Source organism: Xenopus laevis, chromosome 4L (assembly GCF_017654675.1).
Source record: "Xenopus laevis strain J_2021 chromosome 4L, Xenopus_laevis_v10.1, whole genome shotgun sequence".
Classification (NCBI taxonomy): domain Eukaryota; kingdom Metazoa; phylum Chordata; class Amphibia; order Anura; family Pipidae; genus Xenopus; species Xenopus laevis.
This window is the reverse complement of record NC_054377.1, coordinates 43,852,022-43,868,485: the sequence shown is the minus strand read 5'-3', so window position 1 is coordinate 43,868,485 and position 16,464 is coordinate 43,852,022. Positions and strand designations below refer to the sequence as shown.

The following is a 16,464-nucleotide window of genomic DNA, read 5'->3' as shown; positions in this document are numbered from 1 at the left end:
TACTGTCAGTACCCACATTGTTCACCTGTTCACTGGCATTGTGTCACTGTACATAGTGCAGTACCTACTGTTCATCTTAGAGTTGTCGTTTTAGGTTTCACTGTTTTTTAGTTTGCCATTAGAAAAAGAGTGGGCTGGCACAAAAATGGATTACAATGAAAAAAACTTCCTGCTTAAAAATATTTATTGTGTAAAAATTACATCTGTCAAGGAAGCCTTATGAGTTTCATGCCTCACTGGGGCACTTAGACAGCCCTCTCTTTTCCTAATGGTGAACTATGGAACGGTGAACTCTCCTCTAGCTGAAGGTCTGGGGCATGTGCATCTGGACCCAACGATCTGCATGGTAAGTCTACACTTACTTCCAGAATGAGTCATACAATTATCTTTATTGCTTCTCTGTCTCTTAGCCTGCTCTACCCTATCTGTGTGTGCCCTACTCTGCCTGGCCTATGCTGTCTGTTTGTGTCATACTCTTCTGGTGTGTGCCATACTCTGCTTGCCCTAATCTGCCGATGTGTGCCATATTCTGCCGGCCCCAAAGTGCCTGTTTGTGTGCCATACTCTGCCCTATGCTGCCTGTGTGTGTCATACTCTGCTTGCCCTATGCTGCCTTTGTGTGCCATACTCTGTCTGCCCTATGCTGCCTAAGTGTGCCATAGTCCACCTGCCCTATTCTGCATGTGTGTGCCATAGTCTGTCTGCTCTATGCTGCCTGTGTGTGCCATAGTCTTCCTGCCCTACTCTGCCTGTGTGTACCATACTCTGTCTGTACTATGCTGCCTGTGTGTGCCATAGTCTACCTGCCCTACTCTGTGTGTGTGTGCCATTCTCTGCCTGCCCTACTCTGCCTGTGTGTGCCAAAGTCTATATGCCCTGCTCTGCATGTGTGTGCCATAGTCTGCCTGCCCCACTCTGGCTGTGTGTGTTTTGCCTGCCCTATGCTGCCTGTGTGTGCCATACTCTGCCTATGGGAGGTGAATTTGGTGGGGCTAGCATTTGGAAATATTTGTTAGGGCAATGGCACACCAGGAGATTAATCACTAGCGATAAATCTTTGCTTCTCGGGCGACTAATCTCCTATAAAAGCTTTTACCAGCAATAATGTGAATTGCTGGTGGTAAAACCCATGAGTTGCTTCAGTCTCCCCAAATCGCTTGAAGTTGCCTCAAGAGAAAACTGCATGAGATTTTGGGAGACTGAAGTAACACGTGGACTTTACCACCAGCGATTCTCATGACCTAGGCATTCACCACTGCATCCTCACACTGATCTAACAGAAATAACTGTGTGACGCTATCATATTGGAATGATCCTGGCCACAGATTTATTAAATTAACACAATACACTCCATCAATTCATAACATTTTCATGTAAATATAAACATAACACATCTCATAAATGCATTGAACATAGCAGAAATTACATTGATATTACATAACCTTAATGCAATCTGAGCCCCTGTGAGTCTACCCTTCCATTACCAAAGCAATATCCTCTAGCCGCAAGATCCTGACTATATATATATATATATATATATATATATATATATATATATATATATATATATATACACAAATATAAATATATATATTACCTGACTCCATTCACCCATGATGGTCACCCACCTTAGGGGTTAAACCATCCCACCAAGATTATGCCCCCCCCAGAGGCACAATTTTATACCGAGCAGACTGATAAGGGCCCGCCATAGCTGTGACACTTGCCTTTGACAGGATGACAAGTTGCAATTTGCCTATCCCTCCTTAAAACACTTACTAGATAATTGCTTTACCTCCCCCCTTTCACACCCCTAGTGGCAACTCTGAAAAGAAACTAAACAACCAAGGACGCCGCAATCTAGGGAGGGCGGGTGGGGAACCTTGCTTCAACTACCTCACAGTAAAATGGTGGCAGAATAAGCCTGTTCTCTCATTAAAATGGCCACCTATACTTAGCTCCCCCACCTACATAAATCCACCTATAGGGATCCATCTGGGTTAAGCCTGGGTTATGCTGCCCCTCCTCCAAGCTCTGCTGCTATCCGTGGCATTACTTTGTCGTTGGAAAAGCTTTTACAGGACATTAGTCGCCAGCAGAAACAGATATTTATCTCTAGCGATTAATCTCCTGGTGTGCCATTGGCTCCACAAGATGTTTAATCATGTGCTGGGGCTGCTGTGCTATCCACAGAGAAGGAGGAGGTATAAGGATTTAAGGGTGTATCTTAATATGACAAACTTTTTTCACATACAGTATGAGTGATGGGCGACCAACCATTTTTTGGTGTGCTACTAAAAAATGTGGATATTGTCTTAACATTTCTTGTAACATGGGTGTGGTTTAAAGTGGGTGTGGTCAACACTGGCTTTCATTATCGGCCCTCCACTACATAGTCCAGAAAAACTCCAGCACATGGTACCAACAGTTTGGACAGCACTGTTCTAGAACATGAGCATATTGAGAAGAATCAGAAGTGCTAATAGGAGCAAGTATATGAGTGCAAACTTTTCATTGGCCCATATACTGTACCTACTTATCTGAGCCTGTTTATAACAGCAACTTGTTACTGTCACAAGTTTAACGCTAAAAAGGAAAGTGAAAATATTCTGTAGCCTCTGTAAGAATGATTATAGGTTTGGACTGTATCGTGAATGTCAGTTTTACAGAAAACACATTTCTGTAACATTTTTGAAGACAATTTTCCTTTTCTAGCAACATAATTTTAATCGGAATCTTCACTCTGAATACAGAAAGAAACGCCCCTCACTATACGGGGATTTCCTTAGTATAGTTACTTTCTGTTTTATTTATATTGAATCAGGAGATAAAGTCATGCATGCTCTTCAACTACATGTTTCTAAATGTGAGTAACTTGCTTTGTCTCGTCATACTGTTTTGTTAATTGCTATTATTTTTTTAGTTTTATTTAATGTTACTAAATGAAGACAGGAAAAGAGGATGCATTCTGATACAGTCATGCCACATGACATGCACAAGTGTGAATTATAGCACAGAACTGTAACTTTTATACTATATTTTTTTTATTAAGATAGCTATGCATCTTTTATTCAACAATACACTGAGTTTTCATGTTAAATGTATGGGCTCTTTAGTTCAGAAAAGACTTATTAACTGTATGTTGCATTGCATTTAATTAATCCTAGCACATATAATATAGCCTCTTGAAATATTTTGCCTAATTTGGACAATGGTTAAAAACAGCCACTTCCAGACATCCTCATGGTATTGAAATATGACAGGCTGAAAACTTCCATATTGTGTTTTGAGAGCTGAAAATTATACAAACCAGCACAAACGTCTCACAAAGCAAACATTTTTTGTGCTTTGAGGATGCATGATTAATTCACATTTAAAATGATATGAAATGGAGCGACTGTAGGATTTACTTCGATCAGTGAGTCAGTCCAATGCCCCTCATTCTGTGTTGCACTTGTTTATCAAGTAAATATTCAGACACCTTATAAAACATATTTGCTGGGAAATAAATAATCAGCACATCCAGCATAAAATGATCTAATAAAGAGAATTAGTAATAAAATATCTGCACATAAAGTTTATATACTACTGAAGTTTACTACTGGTAAAGAATCAAATCACTTGCTGTTAATGGCGGGCAAGTACAGTTGCTATGCAGAGTAGTGTTGAAGCAATTATGAAATGTACCTGTAAATATTGTACCGGTTATATTTGTATTTTTTTTTAATTTAATTAATGTTATGATTACAGATGAAAAGGGTGGAGTGTTCAACAGTTATAGACGCATTCTCTTAAGATAAATGAAATTACTTAATGTTTTTGCCACTAGCCTTAATTATTCTAAACAGTTCTTTGTTGTTCCAACATCAGCACAGGCAGACAGATCAATCCCCTAATTACCGTAGTCATGATTAAGATCTTCAGATGAGTAGTGTTTTCCTTTGTCAGACATGAGGTTAGGGAAACACAAATCTTCCTCATTGACTTAATTGACTGTTTTTATATTTTTACAATCATAGAACTCAATGGTAGCTCTAACACATTCCGGGGCATATTTATTACGCTGTGTAAAACGAAATTCTCTAAAAAAAAAAAAATGGTGTGAAAAGTTGGGTAAAATAAATGGCAAATATATAATTGTGTGGGTTGTATTTTATGCCATGCGAACACCAGATTTGTCACCGTTATTTTACATTGCTTCTGGCGGAAGTCACTTTTAAGAAATACGCATAAAATATTTAGCCTGGGGATATGTGGTACATTATCCCGCTGTTTTTGTTTTTTATATTACATAATGATTATGCCTCTCAGTGTTGGACTGGGTACTTTTTGTTCCTATAAATGTCTCTTACATAAGGTTATACACTACAACAACAGTTAGTTCAAAATATTTTCTTTTATGTTACTATAATACAACTTTGCATTCCAGTTTCTTTGGTTAAACATTTTCATGTAGAAATATAAAAGTGCAGGGGCGTAGCTACAGAGGAAGCAGACCCTGTCAAACCTTCTTGTTGACATTTTTTGTTTTTATGTATTACAATAGGGCATACATTTTCTCTATATTATTTTTTGGCAGTGTTTTATCTCTTATAATGTTGTAGTTTATAACATGAGTTATAGTATATAATATAATATAATATAAAGGTAGAATTTGATAGATGTACTATTCTGTTGAAGCTTTCGGTTTATGACAGTTTCACTTTTGCATAACGTCTGCAACCTTATCAGAATGTATTATTTAAATGCATTGAATAAGACATTTTGCCACACCCACAGAGAGTCTAGTCTTTGGCAATGCATGATCTGGTAACTCTGCTGCTAAAGTGTTGTGTTATATGTTCTTAGAGCAGATTACTTGTGATCATGGGCATTTAAGAGAGATCTGAAGATTGGGTGTTAATCAATAGCATGTCTTGCTTCTCTGCAGATGGCTTTTATTTTTGCAGTAATAAAAAATAGGGATGCACCGAATCCACTATTTGGGATTCGGCTGAATCCTTGGTGAAAGATTCGGCTGAATACCGAACCGAATCCGAATCCAGGAAAGGAAAAAGTGGAAAAAATTCTTCTTTTGTGACAAAAAGTTACCTGATTTCCCTACCCGCCCCTAATTTACATATGCAAATTTGGATTCAGTTTGGCCAGGCACAAGGATTCGGCCAAATCCGAATCCTGCTGAAAAAGGCAGAATCCTGCCCGAATCCCGAACCGAATCCTGGATTCGGTGCATCCCTAATAAAAAAGTATGAATTTCCATATATAACAGTAAACTGGTGGCGCAGATAAGTATTAAAATAGTATAGCAATATATAAAGTTTCATATCACATTGTACTTCTTTCAAAATCTGCTTTCCTGTGCATAGTAGTTTATTTAATACCCAATGATTTCATGTATGTGTATATAATACACAAAAGCCGTGAATATCTTGTAAATTATATCCTTATAAACGGTGAGTAGTGATGTCATCAGTTATAAACGGTGAGTAGTGATGTAATTTCTGTCACATGACTCACTAAAATTTGTGTATTATAATTAATAAAGTACCCCCAGTTGCAAAATATGAGGATATTATGTTACCGAGGAGTTCCATGACCTGTATAAAAACACTCGGCCTTCGGCCTCGTGTTTTTATATGGTCATGAAACTCCTCGGTAACTTATAATATCCTTATATTTTACAAGAGGGGGTATTTATTCACTATATACCCGCAATTTGGAATAAAGCATTCCCAGGCCAGCACTTCCCTTAGTAAATCAAGTGATTTTATTTTTCACACATCACAGTGCTCCAACCTGCTCCACAAATTCAATGTAGTATTTTAAGATAGAATATAAGTATGCATGAAGATTTTTTTTTTATAGTTCTTCATAAAATACTGCATACAAAATGTAGGAAGTTGTACATCCACATAATACGCAACATTGATGGTATGATATGGGTATGATATAAAGAAACAAACAAAAATGAATAGAAAAAAACTGCATTCAAGGTTTTATAAAGAAACTTGTTTTTATTCCATATTAGAACATCATGGGGTAATGTCACTGAACAATCGTTGTAGTGACCAAAACATAATTGCTTTATTCCTCACATAGTAAAATAGTAAGTTAGGTTGAAAAAAGACAGACGTCCATTAAGTTTTATCTATTTTAACCTGCCTAACTGCTCGTTGATCACGAGGAAGGCAAAAAAAACAATTTGAAGCCTCTCCAATTTGCCTCAGAGGGGGAAAAAATTCCTTCCTGACTCCAAAATGTCAATTAGACTAGTCCCTGGATCAGAGCCGGGCCATGCTGGGCAGGCGCCCTAGGCAGGCACGGCAGTTGCAGCGTCTATTTAGTTCGCGTGCGCATGTGCGAATTTGCGCATGCGCAGAAGCGCGTAAAGCGCGAACAGTACATAGAGTCGGCCAGAGAAGGGAACCGGACTGGGGGTAGGCGACAGAGGAGGTACGTGCCTGGCGCCCTCCCAGCTTTGCGCCCTGGATCAACTTGTGCTATGAGCTATAAACATTTCAAAACATTCTGCTCCACCAGCATTGCAAGGGTGGTGGCATAGTATAAAAAAAAAAAACACCCAACCCAATATTTGCACCTATTTGTATTTGTACTCAAATCACTAGTGATTATGTAAGGGGGTCCAAGGGACCCATGTGAGTATTGTGGTTACATGAGATATTAGTGCCCCCACCTATCTGCACTGGGTGGTGAGGTAGATGATTTTGAGATCTGATCAAGGGAGAAACATGCAATAACTCAACATAGGTATTTCTCTGTACCTAAAACAATTCAAAATTAAACAAACAGAGAGCTTTTTACTCAGGTATGGTAAAACATTCTACAAAATAAATATAGCATTCTAGCTTGCACTATTGCAGCTAATCTATTGGCAATAAAATGCCTTAATAGCTTTCCTTCCATACAGGGGTGTTACTAGAAATAGGTTCCCTAAAGGACAGCTTAAGCTCCACTAATAATTAAAGGGGATCTGAAACCTAAAGAAAAATATGCCCAGACATTCTAAATTTTATATACCGGTACTTTATTTATATCAGTCCTATAATAACAGCAGGAGAAGCTCAACAGTAAGTTGAAAGTGAGGTTATTCCTGTCATAGAAATTGATGCTTCTTTGATTCTGATACAGAAGACATTGGGGCTCATTGACCAACACCAGGCACATTTTGTAAATGAGCTTATTTCAATGCTTTTATTTAATGCTATACTTAGCACCATCTTATTAGGGACTTTATACATATACTCAGAGCATTGGTTTGATATCAGAAGTAACAAAGATTGGGAGGTACTGGAAAAGGAGGCAGAGATCTTCACTGCTAAAGGGCTTGGTGGTGGAGGTCTAGAATATTTATGCTGAAGTGTGGCTATTACTGCCTCAAAGACTTTCTTACTATTAATCCTGCTTGTAACATTTTAAGACAGTAGGTCCTAATAAAGTACACACTGGCAATGCAAATTAGCTATAGATTTTCTTTACCTCACCCCAAAATAGGTGCTAGCAATAATAATCAGTAGGATTGGAAGTGTATTATTAAATGTTGTATTAAAGTGATACTAACACTAAAATACAACTTTTCAAAATATTAATATACACAGAAAATTACCTATTGGCCATATTGACCGTTTTTCCCTCATATGTCTGCTTTTGTAAGTATTTGTTACTTGAAGTTCCTAAACCTGTCTGTTTTGCCAACCTGACTTTCCCTTCTCATCTTGTCAGTTATAGTTTCTAATGCTAACGAACTACCGTTGCACAAATATGACAGCCCCCTTATAGAGAAACATGGGGGATCAGATAGGTAAACGTAAAATCATCAGTAAATAACTTTATGGAAAAATTATAAATAGCATGCAGAGACAATGTTATGATAGATGTAAAAAATGTTTAATTTCAGGTGTCACTATCTCTTTAAGGACCTTGAAGATTAATTCTTGATTTATTTACTTGCAGGTACCCTTTGGAAAATAATAGCCAGAGTCACGCACTGCTCAGCAGAATGTACTTCACTGTTTTCCAATTAGTGGCCCAGTTGAAAAAAATTATTCTTCTAGGAAATGCACCAATCAGAGAACAGTCTGCACTAATTATTGGAGGCTGCCACAGCTTAACAGAATAAAGAGACTTTCAGCTTCATCATAATTTTAAAGGACAACATTAAGAATGTGAGGATTTTGCTCTTTTCATTAAACTGCATAATTAAAATCACAATACAACTTGAGCGATGCACATATTAACTTACAGTCTTTACCATTTATAAATATGTTAAATAACGCCTTCATCTATGGAAATGCCTATAACATTCATATAAACTCTCAATGTGGCAAAGTAGAAAAAACAGCTAGTAAAAACAGGGTTCATGCCTCGTGTTTGCCACCCATGTCATCTTCTTCTATTTAAGGTAAGAATTTTATACCTAGATTTGCTGGCATGCAAACCAATGGCACAAGTTAAAGGTAGAGACCAGACCTACCATAAGTCTTCTACTACTTTCCTCTGGTTATTATTTTTGCAGGTCACCAGTTAATAAAAAGCTACAATTGTTTATTTTTGCTCATTAGGGGCAGATTTATTAAGGTTCAAGTTGTATTTTCCAATAAAAAATTTTTTGAGGTTATTTTTGAGTCAAAAATCAATTAATCGTGTTGAAAAAAGCTTAATTTTTTGGAGTTTTTCAAAGAAAACTAGAATTTTTAGAGATTTATTATACAGGTATAGGATCCCTTATCCGGAAACCCGATATCCAGAAAGCTCCGAATTACGGAATGGCTATCTCCCATAGACTCCATTTAATCCAAATAATCCAAATTTTTAAAAATGATTTCCTTTTTCTCTGTTATAATAAAACAGTAGCTTGTATTTGATCCCAACTAAGATATAATTAATCCTTATTGGAAGCAAAACCAGACTATTGGGTTTATCTAATGTTTAAATGAATTTCTAGTAGACTTAAGGCATGAAGACCCAAATTACGGAAAGATCCATTATCTGGAAAACACCAGGTCCCGAGCATTCTGGATAACAGGTCCCATACCTGTAGCAGATCCTGTAAATAGCTTGAATCCAAAAATACACTAAAACTGGTTGAGGTCACACGGCAGAGGTCCCTTGAACTATTTGAAGATGATGATGTTCGAGTTTTTTTCAGTCGGTCTTCCTTGAAAACTTGATCAATTCGGGGTTTTTTTCTGTGGAAAATTCCATTAATTTGAGTTTTTGTGCAAAATCGCTGAATCGAGTTTGTTCGTAAATTAGAAACCATTCGAGTTGTAAGTTCATTCAAGTTCATTAGAGGTTTAAAAAAGCTCACATAGTGTAACTAAAATTTTACCTTTGATAAATAACCCCCCCTAATGTTGAATCCATTATAGTTTTTGGGGTTGCTTTTAGCTTAATCAGGTACAATGAAGAGGATTGAGTCAGCACCTACAGAGACTGCATATGTATAAAGGATGTGGGTTATTTTGGATATTCACAGTAAGAATAGTTTATTATGGTAATGGCAAAAGTTTTGTAATTGTATCAGGGCATTTACTAGCCTAGACAGAAATTCTTATATCAGGTTAAGAAAATAACTGGAGAGTTTGTATAGAGACATCACTACTTACATCAGTATAGGTAATGCAATAATTGTATTAATTTACATAAACATTTGAATTTGTTGTTGCAGGGATAGGCTGGAGGGAATGGAATTTCCTGATGACAAAGCTCATTTACTGCCCAGGTTGGAGGATTATTTTTGCAGTAATTTTGACTATTTCCTGCAGAAAATATTTTTATTTCTCCCCAGAGTTGATTTTAGCCAATTCATTCATTTATCCGATATCAAAAAGAAAGTCTCATTACTTCTCCATGAATTGATGATGAACCACACTGAAACTTTAAAGAACATTATACAGAGTGTTTGCATGGATGGTGTCCTACCAATGGACCTGGAGATAGAGCTAGTAAACATGACAGGGGAAGGTGTGTTTTGTATCATTTTAATTAAACTAAAATTAATATAACAAAAACATTGTTGTGTGATGATGTAATTATTATTTCTGTAGGTAATCTGATTTCTACATCTTCATTTGAGAAAAAAAGTAAGTGAACACATTACATAGCAACATAGTAACATAGTAAGTTAAGAAAAAAGACACATGTCCATCAAGTTCAGCCTTAAGTCTGTTATAACATGCTTAACTGCTAGTTAATCCAGAGAAAGACAAAAAAAAACATTTGAAGCCTCTCCAATTTGCCTCATTCATTTTTTTTCATTCTTTGAACATTGTTCTAATTGCCTATTAAATGCAAAAATATCATCTAGGTCTAGATATTTAGGTATTTACGAACAAACATGTTCCATGCACCTCCCTGCATTTATCAAAGCGCTGTGTTCATATAGAGAATATTCTATTTTTATTCTATAATTCTATACAAGTGGATACATAGCTGGGGTGTTCATCTCTACAAAGCTGTAGGTAGAATGGAAAAGACAATATCATATTACCCCCACCTTAATCAGACATTGTCATTAACTTGCATTTTTTGTAGTACAGTGATTATATCATTGCTGACATGTATCACTATGATTTCTAGAGCCAGAATCCGGTGCAAACACATCTTGTTTGAACCAAGTTCTGACTTATCAGATTTACTTTTATTTTAGTTTTCTATTTTCTTCAACTGTTCAATATTCCCATTGCAAACTCAAACAAAACCTTGAGGAGAACATGATAAGAGTATTTTTTCTTTTAAAATGCACAAAAGTGATATCATTTTTCTTTTTGGCAGACACTTTTGTTTGTTTCAGTTAGAGAATTGTATGCTGCTATGCACTGAGACTTTGTTGGTAGATTGGGTTATAGTTAAATGTGCTGGGATATTTGTGAGCATATGTTTAACTTGGAAATCAATTTATATACAAGTAATATATATATTTTCAAATGATTAACTTCAGAGACAGTTATGGAGTACTTCCCAATCACCCGATCATTCTGATATTTCTGACCAAATAAGGCAAGGGTGGACCAGGGGCAACATTCAATATGAGTGTTAGCCTGTTAAGTTCATTGACTCTATAAGAATGCTGCAGTTTGGCAGCTTGATATTTGTTGTGTAAAAGTAATCTTTAAAGAACAAAGCTAGTGATTTGGATAGTAATTTTATTGTATAAACCAGCAGTACATAACAAAATCTGTTGATAATAAGACATTGGTCGCTGATGAGGAGAGATTTGCAGCAGCCAACACTGCTGAATAAATGTCCTAAAAGGCAAAATCATATGTTTGGTGTGCTTCCTCCCTATGGGAATTGTTGAGATTTGCAGCAGGACATAAAAAGACCAGACAATTCAAACGGTTTATATGCATTTAACAATACCAAATTAGAAGTAAGGTGGGATGAATATTCTATGGTAATAAAAATGGGTATCTTTTCTCTAGGACGGGAGGAAGAAACTACAGACTGTTGGCTTTCCAGTGAAATTGCAGGAATTAAACGGCAGAGAATAGGTAACAGCTACAGACTGCTCCATGTCAGACTTTGTAAATGTGATGCATCTAAACAAATGGGCTGGGGAAGTCTGTCTAGTTGTTGCATTTTTAATTTATAATATTGTATAGTGTACTGGTTTATTCAGTAGCACAGTCCTTTTTATTTCAATCAGCCTGCCTTGATTTAATATGATGATGAAAGCTAAATATTATGCTTTGTGCATATACTCACAATACAGCACAGTGGCTCAGAGGTTAGCAATGCAGCTTTGCTGCCTGGTGTCCTGAGTTTTTTTGTGACCTAGGAACTATCTGCGAGGAGTTTGTATGTTTTCCCTGAGTATGTGTGGGTGCTTTTGTTCCCCCGCCCCGCCCAAACACTTCAAAAGACGTGCAGGCATATTAAGGGGCCCATTTACTTAGCTTGAGTGAAGGCACAGAGGAAAAAAAACGTCCAATTTCGAATGGTTTTTTGGCTACTTAGACCATCGAATGGGCTACTTCGACCAGCGAATGGGCTACTTCGACTACGACTTCGAATCAAACGATTCGAACTAAAAATCATTCGACTATTCGACCATTCGATAGTCGAAGTACTGTCTCTTTAAGAAAAAACTTCGACCCCCTAGTTCGCCACCTAAAAGCTACCGAAGTCAATGTTTGCCTATGGGGAAGGTCCCCATAGGTTTAGCAATCTTTTTTAGGTCGAACAAAAATCGCTTGATCGATGGATTAAAATCCTTTAATCGTCCGATCGAACGAATATCGCTAAATCCTTCGACTTCGATATTCAAAGTCGAAGGATTTAACTTCGACCGTCGAATATCGAGGGTTAATTAACCCTCGATATTCAACCTTATTTGCCCCCATGTGTTCCTGAAGGAATTCACCCTGATGTGTGTATGTGAAATTTAGGTTGTAAGCTCCAATAGTGAAGTCACTACTATTAATAAGGACAAATATTGCTGCATAAACGTATATAAATAAAGGGTTATTAAAGGAGAACTAAACCCCCCTATGTACAAAAGTCCCCGCAACTTCTTCCCCTGGAGCCAGCCGGGCATGCACATCTGAAGCTGATCTTGGACTAACTCCAATTGTGCAAGCTCTGGTAGATTAGTGTAGTACTACCAGCTTGCACACTCTGGCTCTCCGTATCGTGAAAGCCCGGTGCTCGGTGAAGAAGGCTTCAGTATCCTCCAATACAGGTCATTGTAATAGATACAACTGGCACACGGGTCCAAAATCAAGCAGGGACAAGCCCTTGCTATGTTTATTTGCAAAGTGCAACGTTTCGGGGTGAACCCCTTTGTCAAGCATACAGACAAATGTCTATTTAACACCACCCCTTGTGTAGCTAATTAACATAATTAATTTTAACTTTCAAATAGAAGCGCTTTTCGATGTAATAGACTATTTAGTGAAGAATAGATGACGGGGTCTATGGAGAGCAGTTGAGGGGGGCTTTTGTATGAAGGGGGTTTAGTTATTTTTTAAATATCATTTTCTTGGAGATGCATGCAAGCTCAACAGGGCCATCTGACAGATAAATACAGCCCACAGATTTCATTAGAAAGACTCAGAAAATAGTTACTCTTTGTTTGTACTGTTGTTGTTGTTGTTTTACAAAGACCCTTTAAGCAATATATAATATTGGTGTTTGTTGTTTTATGCATGCTTTAATCTAAACTAAATGCATTTTGAATAACATTTCCTTTTTCTTGTATCTGTTTCTTAGATTTCATTGAAAGATTTAAAGAGAAAATAACGGATTCCTTATTACAGAAGTATCATTTCAAATCTAAAGAAGAATCCAGTCAACATGTCAGGCAGATGTTTGTTGAGCCATTAATCCATAAAGATGACAGGAATCTCAAAGAAAAACTGAAAGCTAAAGTTGACTCAGGGGTGTCGTCGGGCACAGAGCAAATTACCGACAGTATGAAAATATCTAATCTGTTTGATAGGAGCAATACCTCAGAAACACATGCTGTTTTACTTGTGGGGATGCCAGGCACTGGGAAAACTATGCTAACACGACGGATCTGCTACGAATGGTCAACTGGGGAACTCAGTCAGTTTACGTTAACATTTCTCTTTGAATTTCGGCAGCTGAACTTAATACTTAAAGCTGTGTCTCTTAAGGAACTTCTGTTCAATCTGTTCCTGAAACCTGATGGCAATCCAGAGGAAGTGCATCAATATATCATTGAAAATCCACAACGTATCCTTATCATGTTTGATGGGCTTGATGAATTTATTGGACAGATTTCACCTGATCCTCCTCAAGTAAACCCTGATACTGATAGGCCAGTCTCTATCTCAGAGCTATTCACTTGTCTCCTACATGGAGTTATTTTATCTGGCTGTACTGTTGTGGTTACTTGCAGATCAAAAATATTAGACAACATTCCACTGAAAACCATCGACCTTGTTGCTGAAGTTTTAGGGTTCAACCAGGAGAGAGTTGAGACATATGTGACGTCATTTTTCCACACTGACCAACTTAGGGAGAAAGTTTTATTACATTTAAGAGAAAACACTAAACTCATGCACATGTGCTTTGTGCCAGCATTATGCCATATAGTATGCATTTGTTTGGAACATTTACTGCAAGCTCCTTCGAGTGCGCAACTTCCTCAAACAATAACACAGTTTTATGTGGTAATGCTGAATATTTTTATTGCTAAAGACCAAAAATCTCCCAAAGCAGAAAAGGCTCTGTTAAAGAAATTTAAGTCATTGATCACCAAGTTATGTGATCTTGCCCTTAAAGGACTTGATGAAAAAAAGACAGTGTTTTATGTTGAGGATATATCAAAAGGCTTGCAGGGCTTTGCTCCCTGCCATGGCCTACTTTCTGTTTTTGATGTAAAGAAAATGGACAGCAGCAGTGAAACTGGGTATTCCTTTATTCATTTAAGCTCACAAGAGTTTTTTGCTGCTTTATACCTGATGATAAGCCAGAAAGTGACAGAGACTGCACTTAATAAAAAACTCTCTCTGAAGTCAAAGTGGAATTTGAAGCATAAAACTAAAAATGAAATTACAGAAAACTTCCATATATTTTTGTCTGGGTTGTCGTCCAAACAATGCCAGTCATTTCTGTATGACCTAGCAGAACATAGTGAGGCACTTATTCAAAAGAAACAGCAAACTATTATTGAATGTCTTGTTAAACTGGCAGAGACCCAGCTTACAGGACCAAAGCTTATTGAACTGTGTCACTGTACATATGAAACCCAAGATCTAGATCTGGCCCGACGTATTGGGGGACACCTTAAGTCAAAGTATGAATTGAGAAACTTCAGGATAGCACCAGTGGATATGACAGCTTTGAGTTTTATTGTCAACCATGGAACGTGCTTGGTTTGTTTGGATTTTGGAGGTTGCCCAATGGAGCTGGATTGTTTAGAGGTTCTAGGCAAATGCAAAAACTTGAATAGTTTAAGGTAATTTTCTTATATTTATAATAATAATAATAATAATAATAATAATATCAACTCGTGTAGAATGTCCATGCAGATAAATTGAACCTAAGAGATGCTTGCACTTGGCTTGATTTCATCCTCTCTTCACCTTCTTTTAAACTGATGAGTTTTACCTGGTTGAGGAGGCAACTGCAAATGATAACATTTTAACAAATCTACGTGGGGATTTTATTTAAAAATAATCTTGCTCAGTAACACGCAGTAATGTAGTTTGTTGCTTACTGTCTTGTTTTAGTTTCAGAAATAAAAAATATGGAGACTCATTTGCACAAGCACTTTCCAAAAACATAGCCGGCATGAAAACCTTACAGAGCCTCAGGTAGTATTTTATTATTTCAGTCTTATGTGTACCATTTGTATTTTACTGTACTTGGCCCCCATAAAAATGACCCTATGATAACTATATTGTAACCACAACTGGAGCGGGCTTGGATATACTGACTGGCGGAATGTTTTGTAAATGTTACCAGTATCATTTTTTAGCTGGGATGTTACAAGTAGGTCAATAATATTTTGTTACAATATTGCTTATGTATTTGGAATTCACCTTGCAAAATATGTAGTAAAAGTTAGTTAAATAAAACTGAAGGCAAACAAGGAATTTATGTGAGCCCCTCAATAAAGTGGATAGAGCAGTAGTTTTTAACATTAAATCTGTTTTAATAGGACATAATGAATACACTGTGTTTTATTTCTAGTGGGGCACTTATTTATAGGTTAGCCTGTGAGTAAGTGCTCCACTAGGCACAAAACACACCAGACTATTAACCGTCTACTAATAAAACGTAAATTCCTTGTATGACTTAACATTATTTACCCTGTAACTAGGATCTCATATAACTAATGGGCTGCCTTATTAATTTAACTAGGGATGCACCGAATCCAGGATTCGGTTCGGGATTCGGCCAGGATTCGGCCTTTTTCAGCAGGATTCGGATTCGGCCGAATCCTTCGGCCAGGCCGAACCGAATCCTAATTTGCATATATGCAAATTAGGGGTGGGGAGGGAAATTGCGTGACTTTTTGTCAGAAAACAAGGAAGTAAAAAATGTTTTCTTCTTCCCACACCAAATTTGCATATGAAAATTAGGGGTTGGTTCGGTATTCGGCCGAATCTTTCTTGAAGGATTCGGGGGTTCGGCCGAATCCAAAAAAGTGGATTCGGTGCATCCCTAAATTTAACCCTATAATACTACTCTATTTTGGAGCAATACCAACACCATATCCCTCATTGTTTTTTACTAAACCAGGAGACACACTACATATTTAAAATACAACAATGATTGATAATCAAAGGCTATGATGTGATAACTAGAGGTTAGATTCTGCTTTCACTGTCTTTGATCCATATGCCAGTGTTCTCCCCAGAAAAAAGGGGGTGGTCTGTTAAAAAAATCGAACCAGCATAGGGAAAATAAATAAATATTTACATGCCATCACCACCTCTTCTGTCCTATTACAAAAGCTCTTTCAGTATC

At 37.1% G+C, this 16,464-nt stretch overlaps 1 protein-coding gene across 4 annotated transcripts in view; it reads left to right on the top strand.

The window, feature by feature from the left end:
• LOC108713498 (protein NLRC5-like) overlaps window positions 1-16,464 on the top strand; it is a 96,042-nt gene that overhangs the window by 11,668 nt on the left and 67,910 nt on the right. For 2 of the 4 annotated variants that reach the window (XM_041590146.1, XM_041590144.1), the window contains exons 2-7: window positions 7,972-8,183; window positions 9,689-9,984; window positions 10,068-10,103; window positions 11,445-11,513; window positions 13,234-14,947; window positions 15,222-15,305. In XM_041590146.1, the coding sequence (XP_041446080.1) occupies window positions 8,182-8,183; window positions 9,689-9,984; window positions 10,068-10,103; window positions 11,445-11,513; window positions 13,234-14,947; window positions 15,222-15,305 (2,201 nt within the window). In that variant the 5' untranslated portion in view covers window positions 7,972-8,181. Of the gene's footprint in view, window positions 1-2,377; window positions 2,867-7,971; window positions 8,420-9,688; window positions 9,985-10,067; window positions 10,104-11,444; window positions 11,514-13,233; window positions 14,948-15,221; window positions 15,306-16,464 lie in introns of those variants that run through there. The other 2 variants (XM_041590145.1, XM_041590147.1) reach the window with 2 other exon arrangements.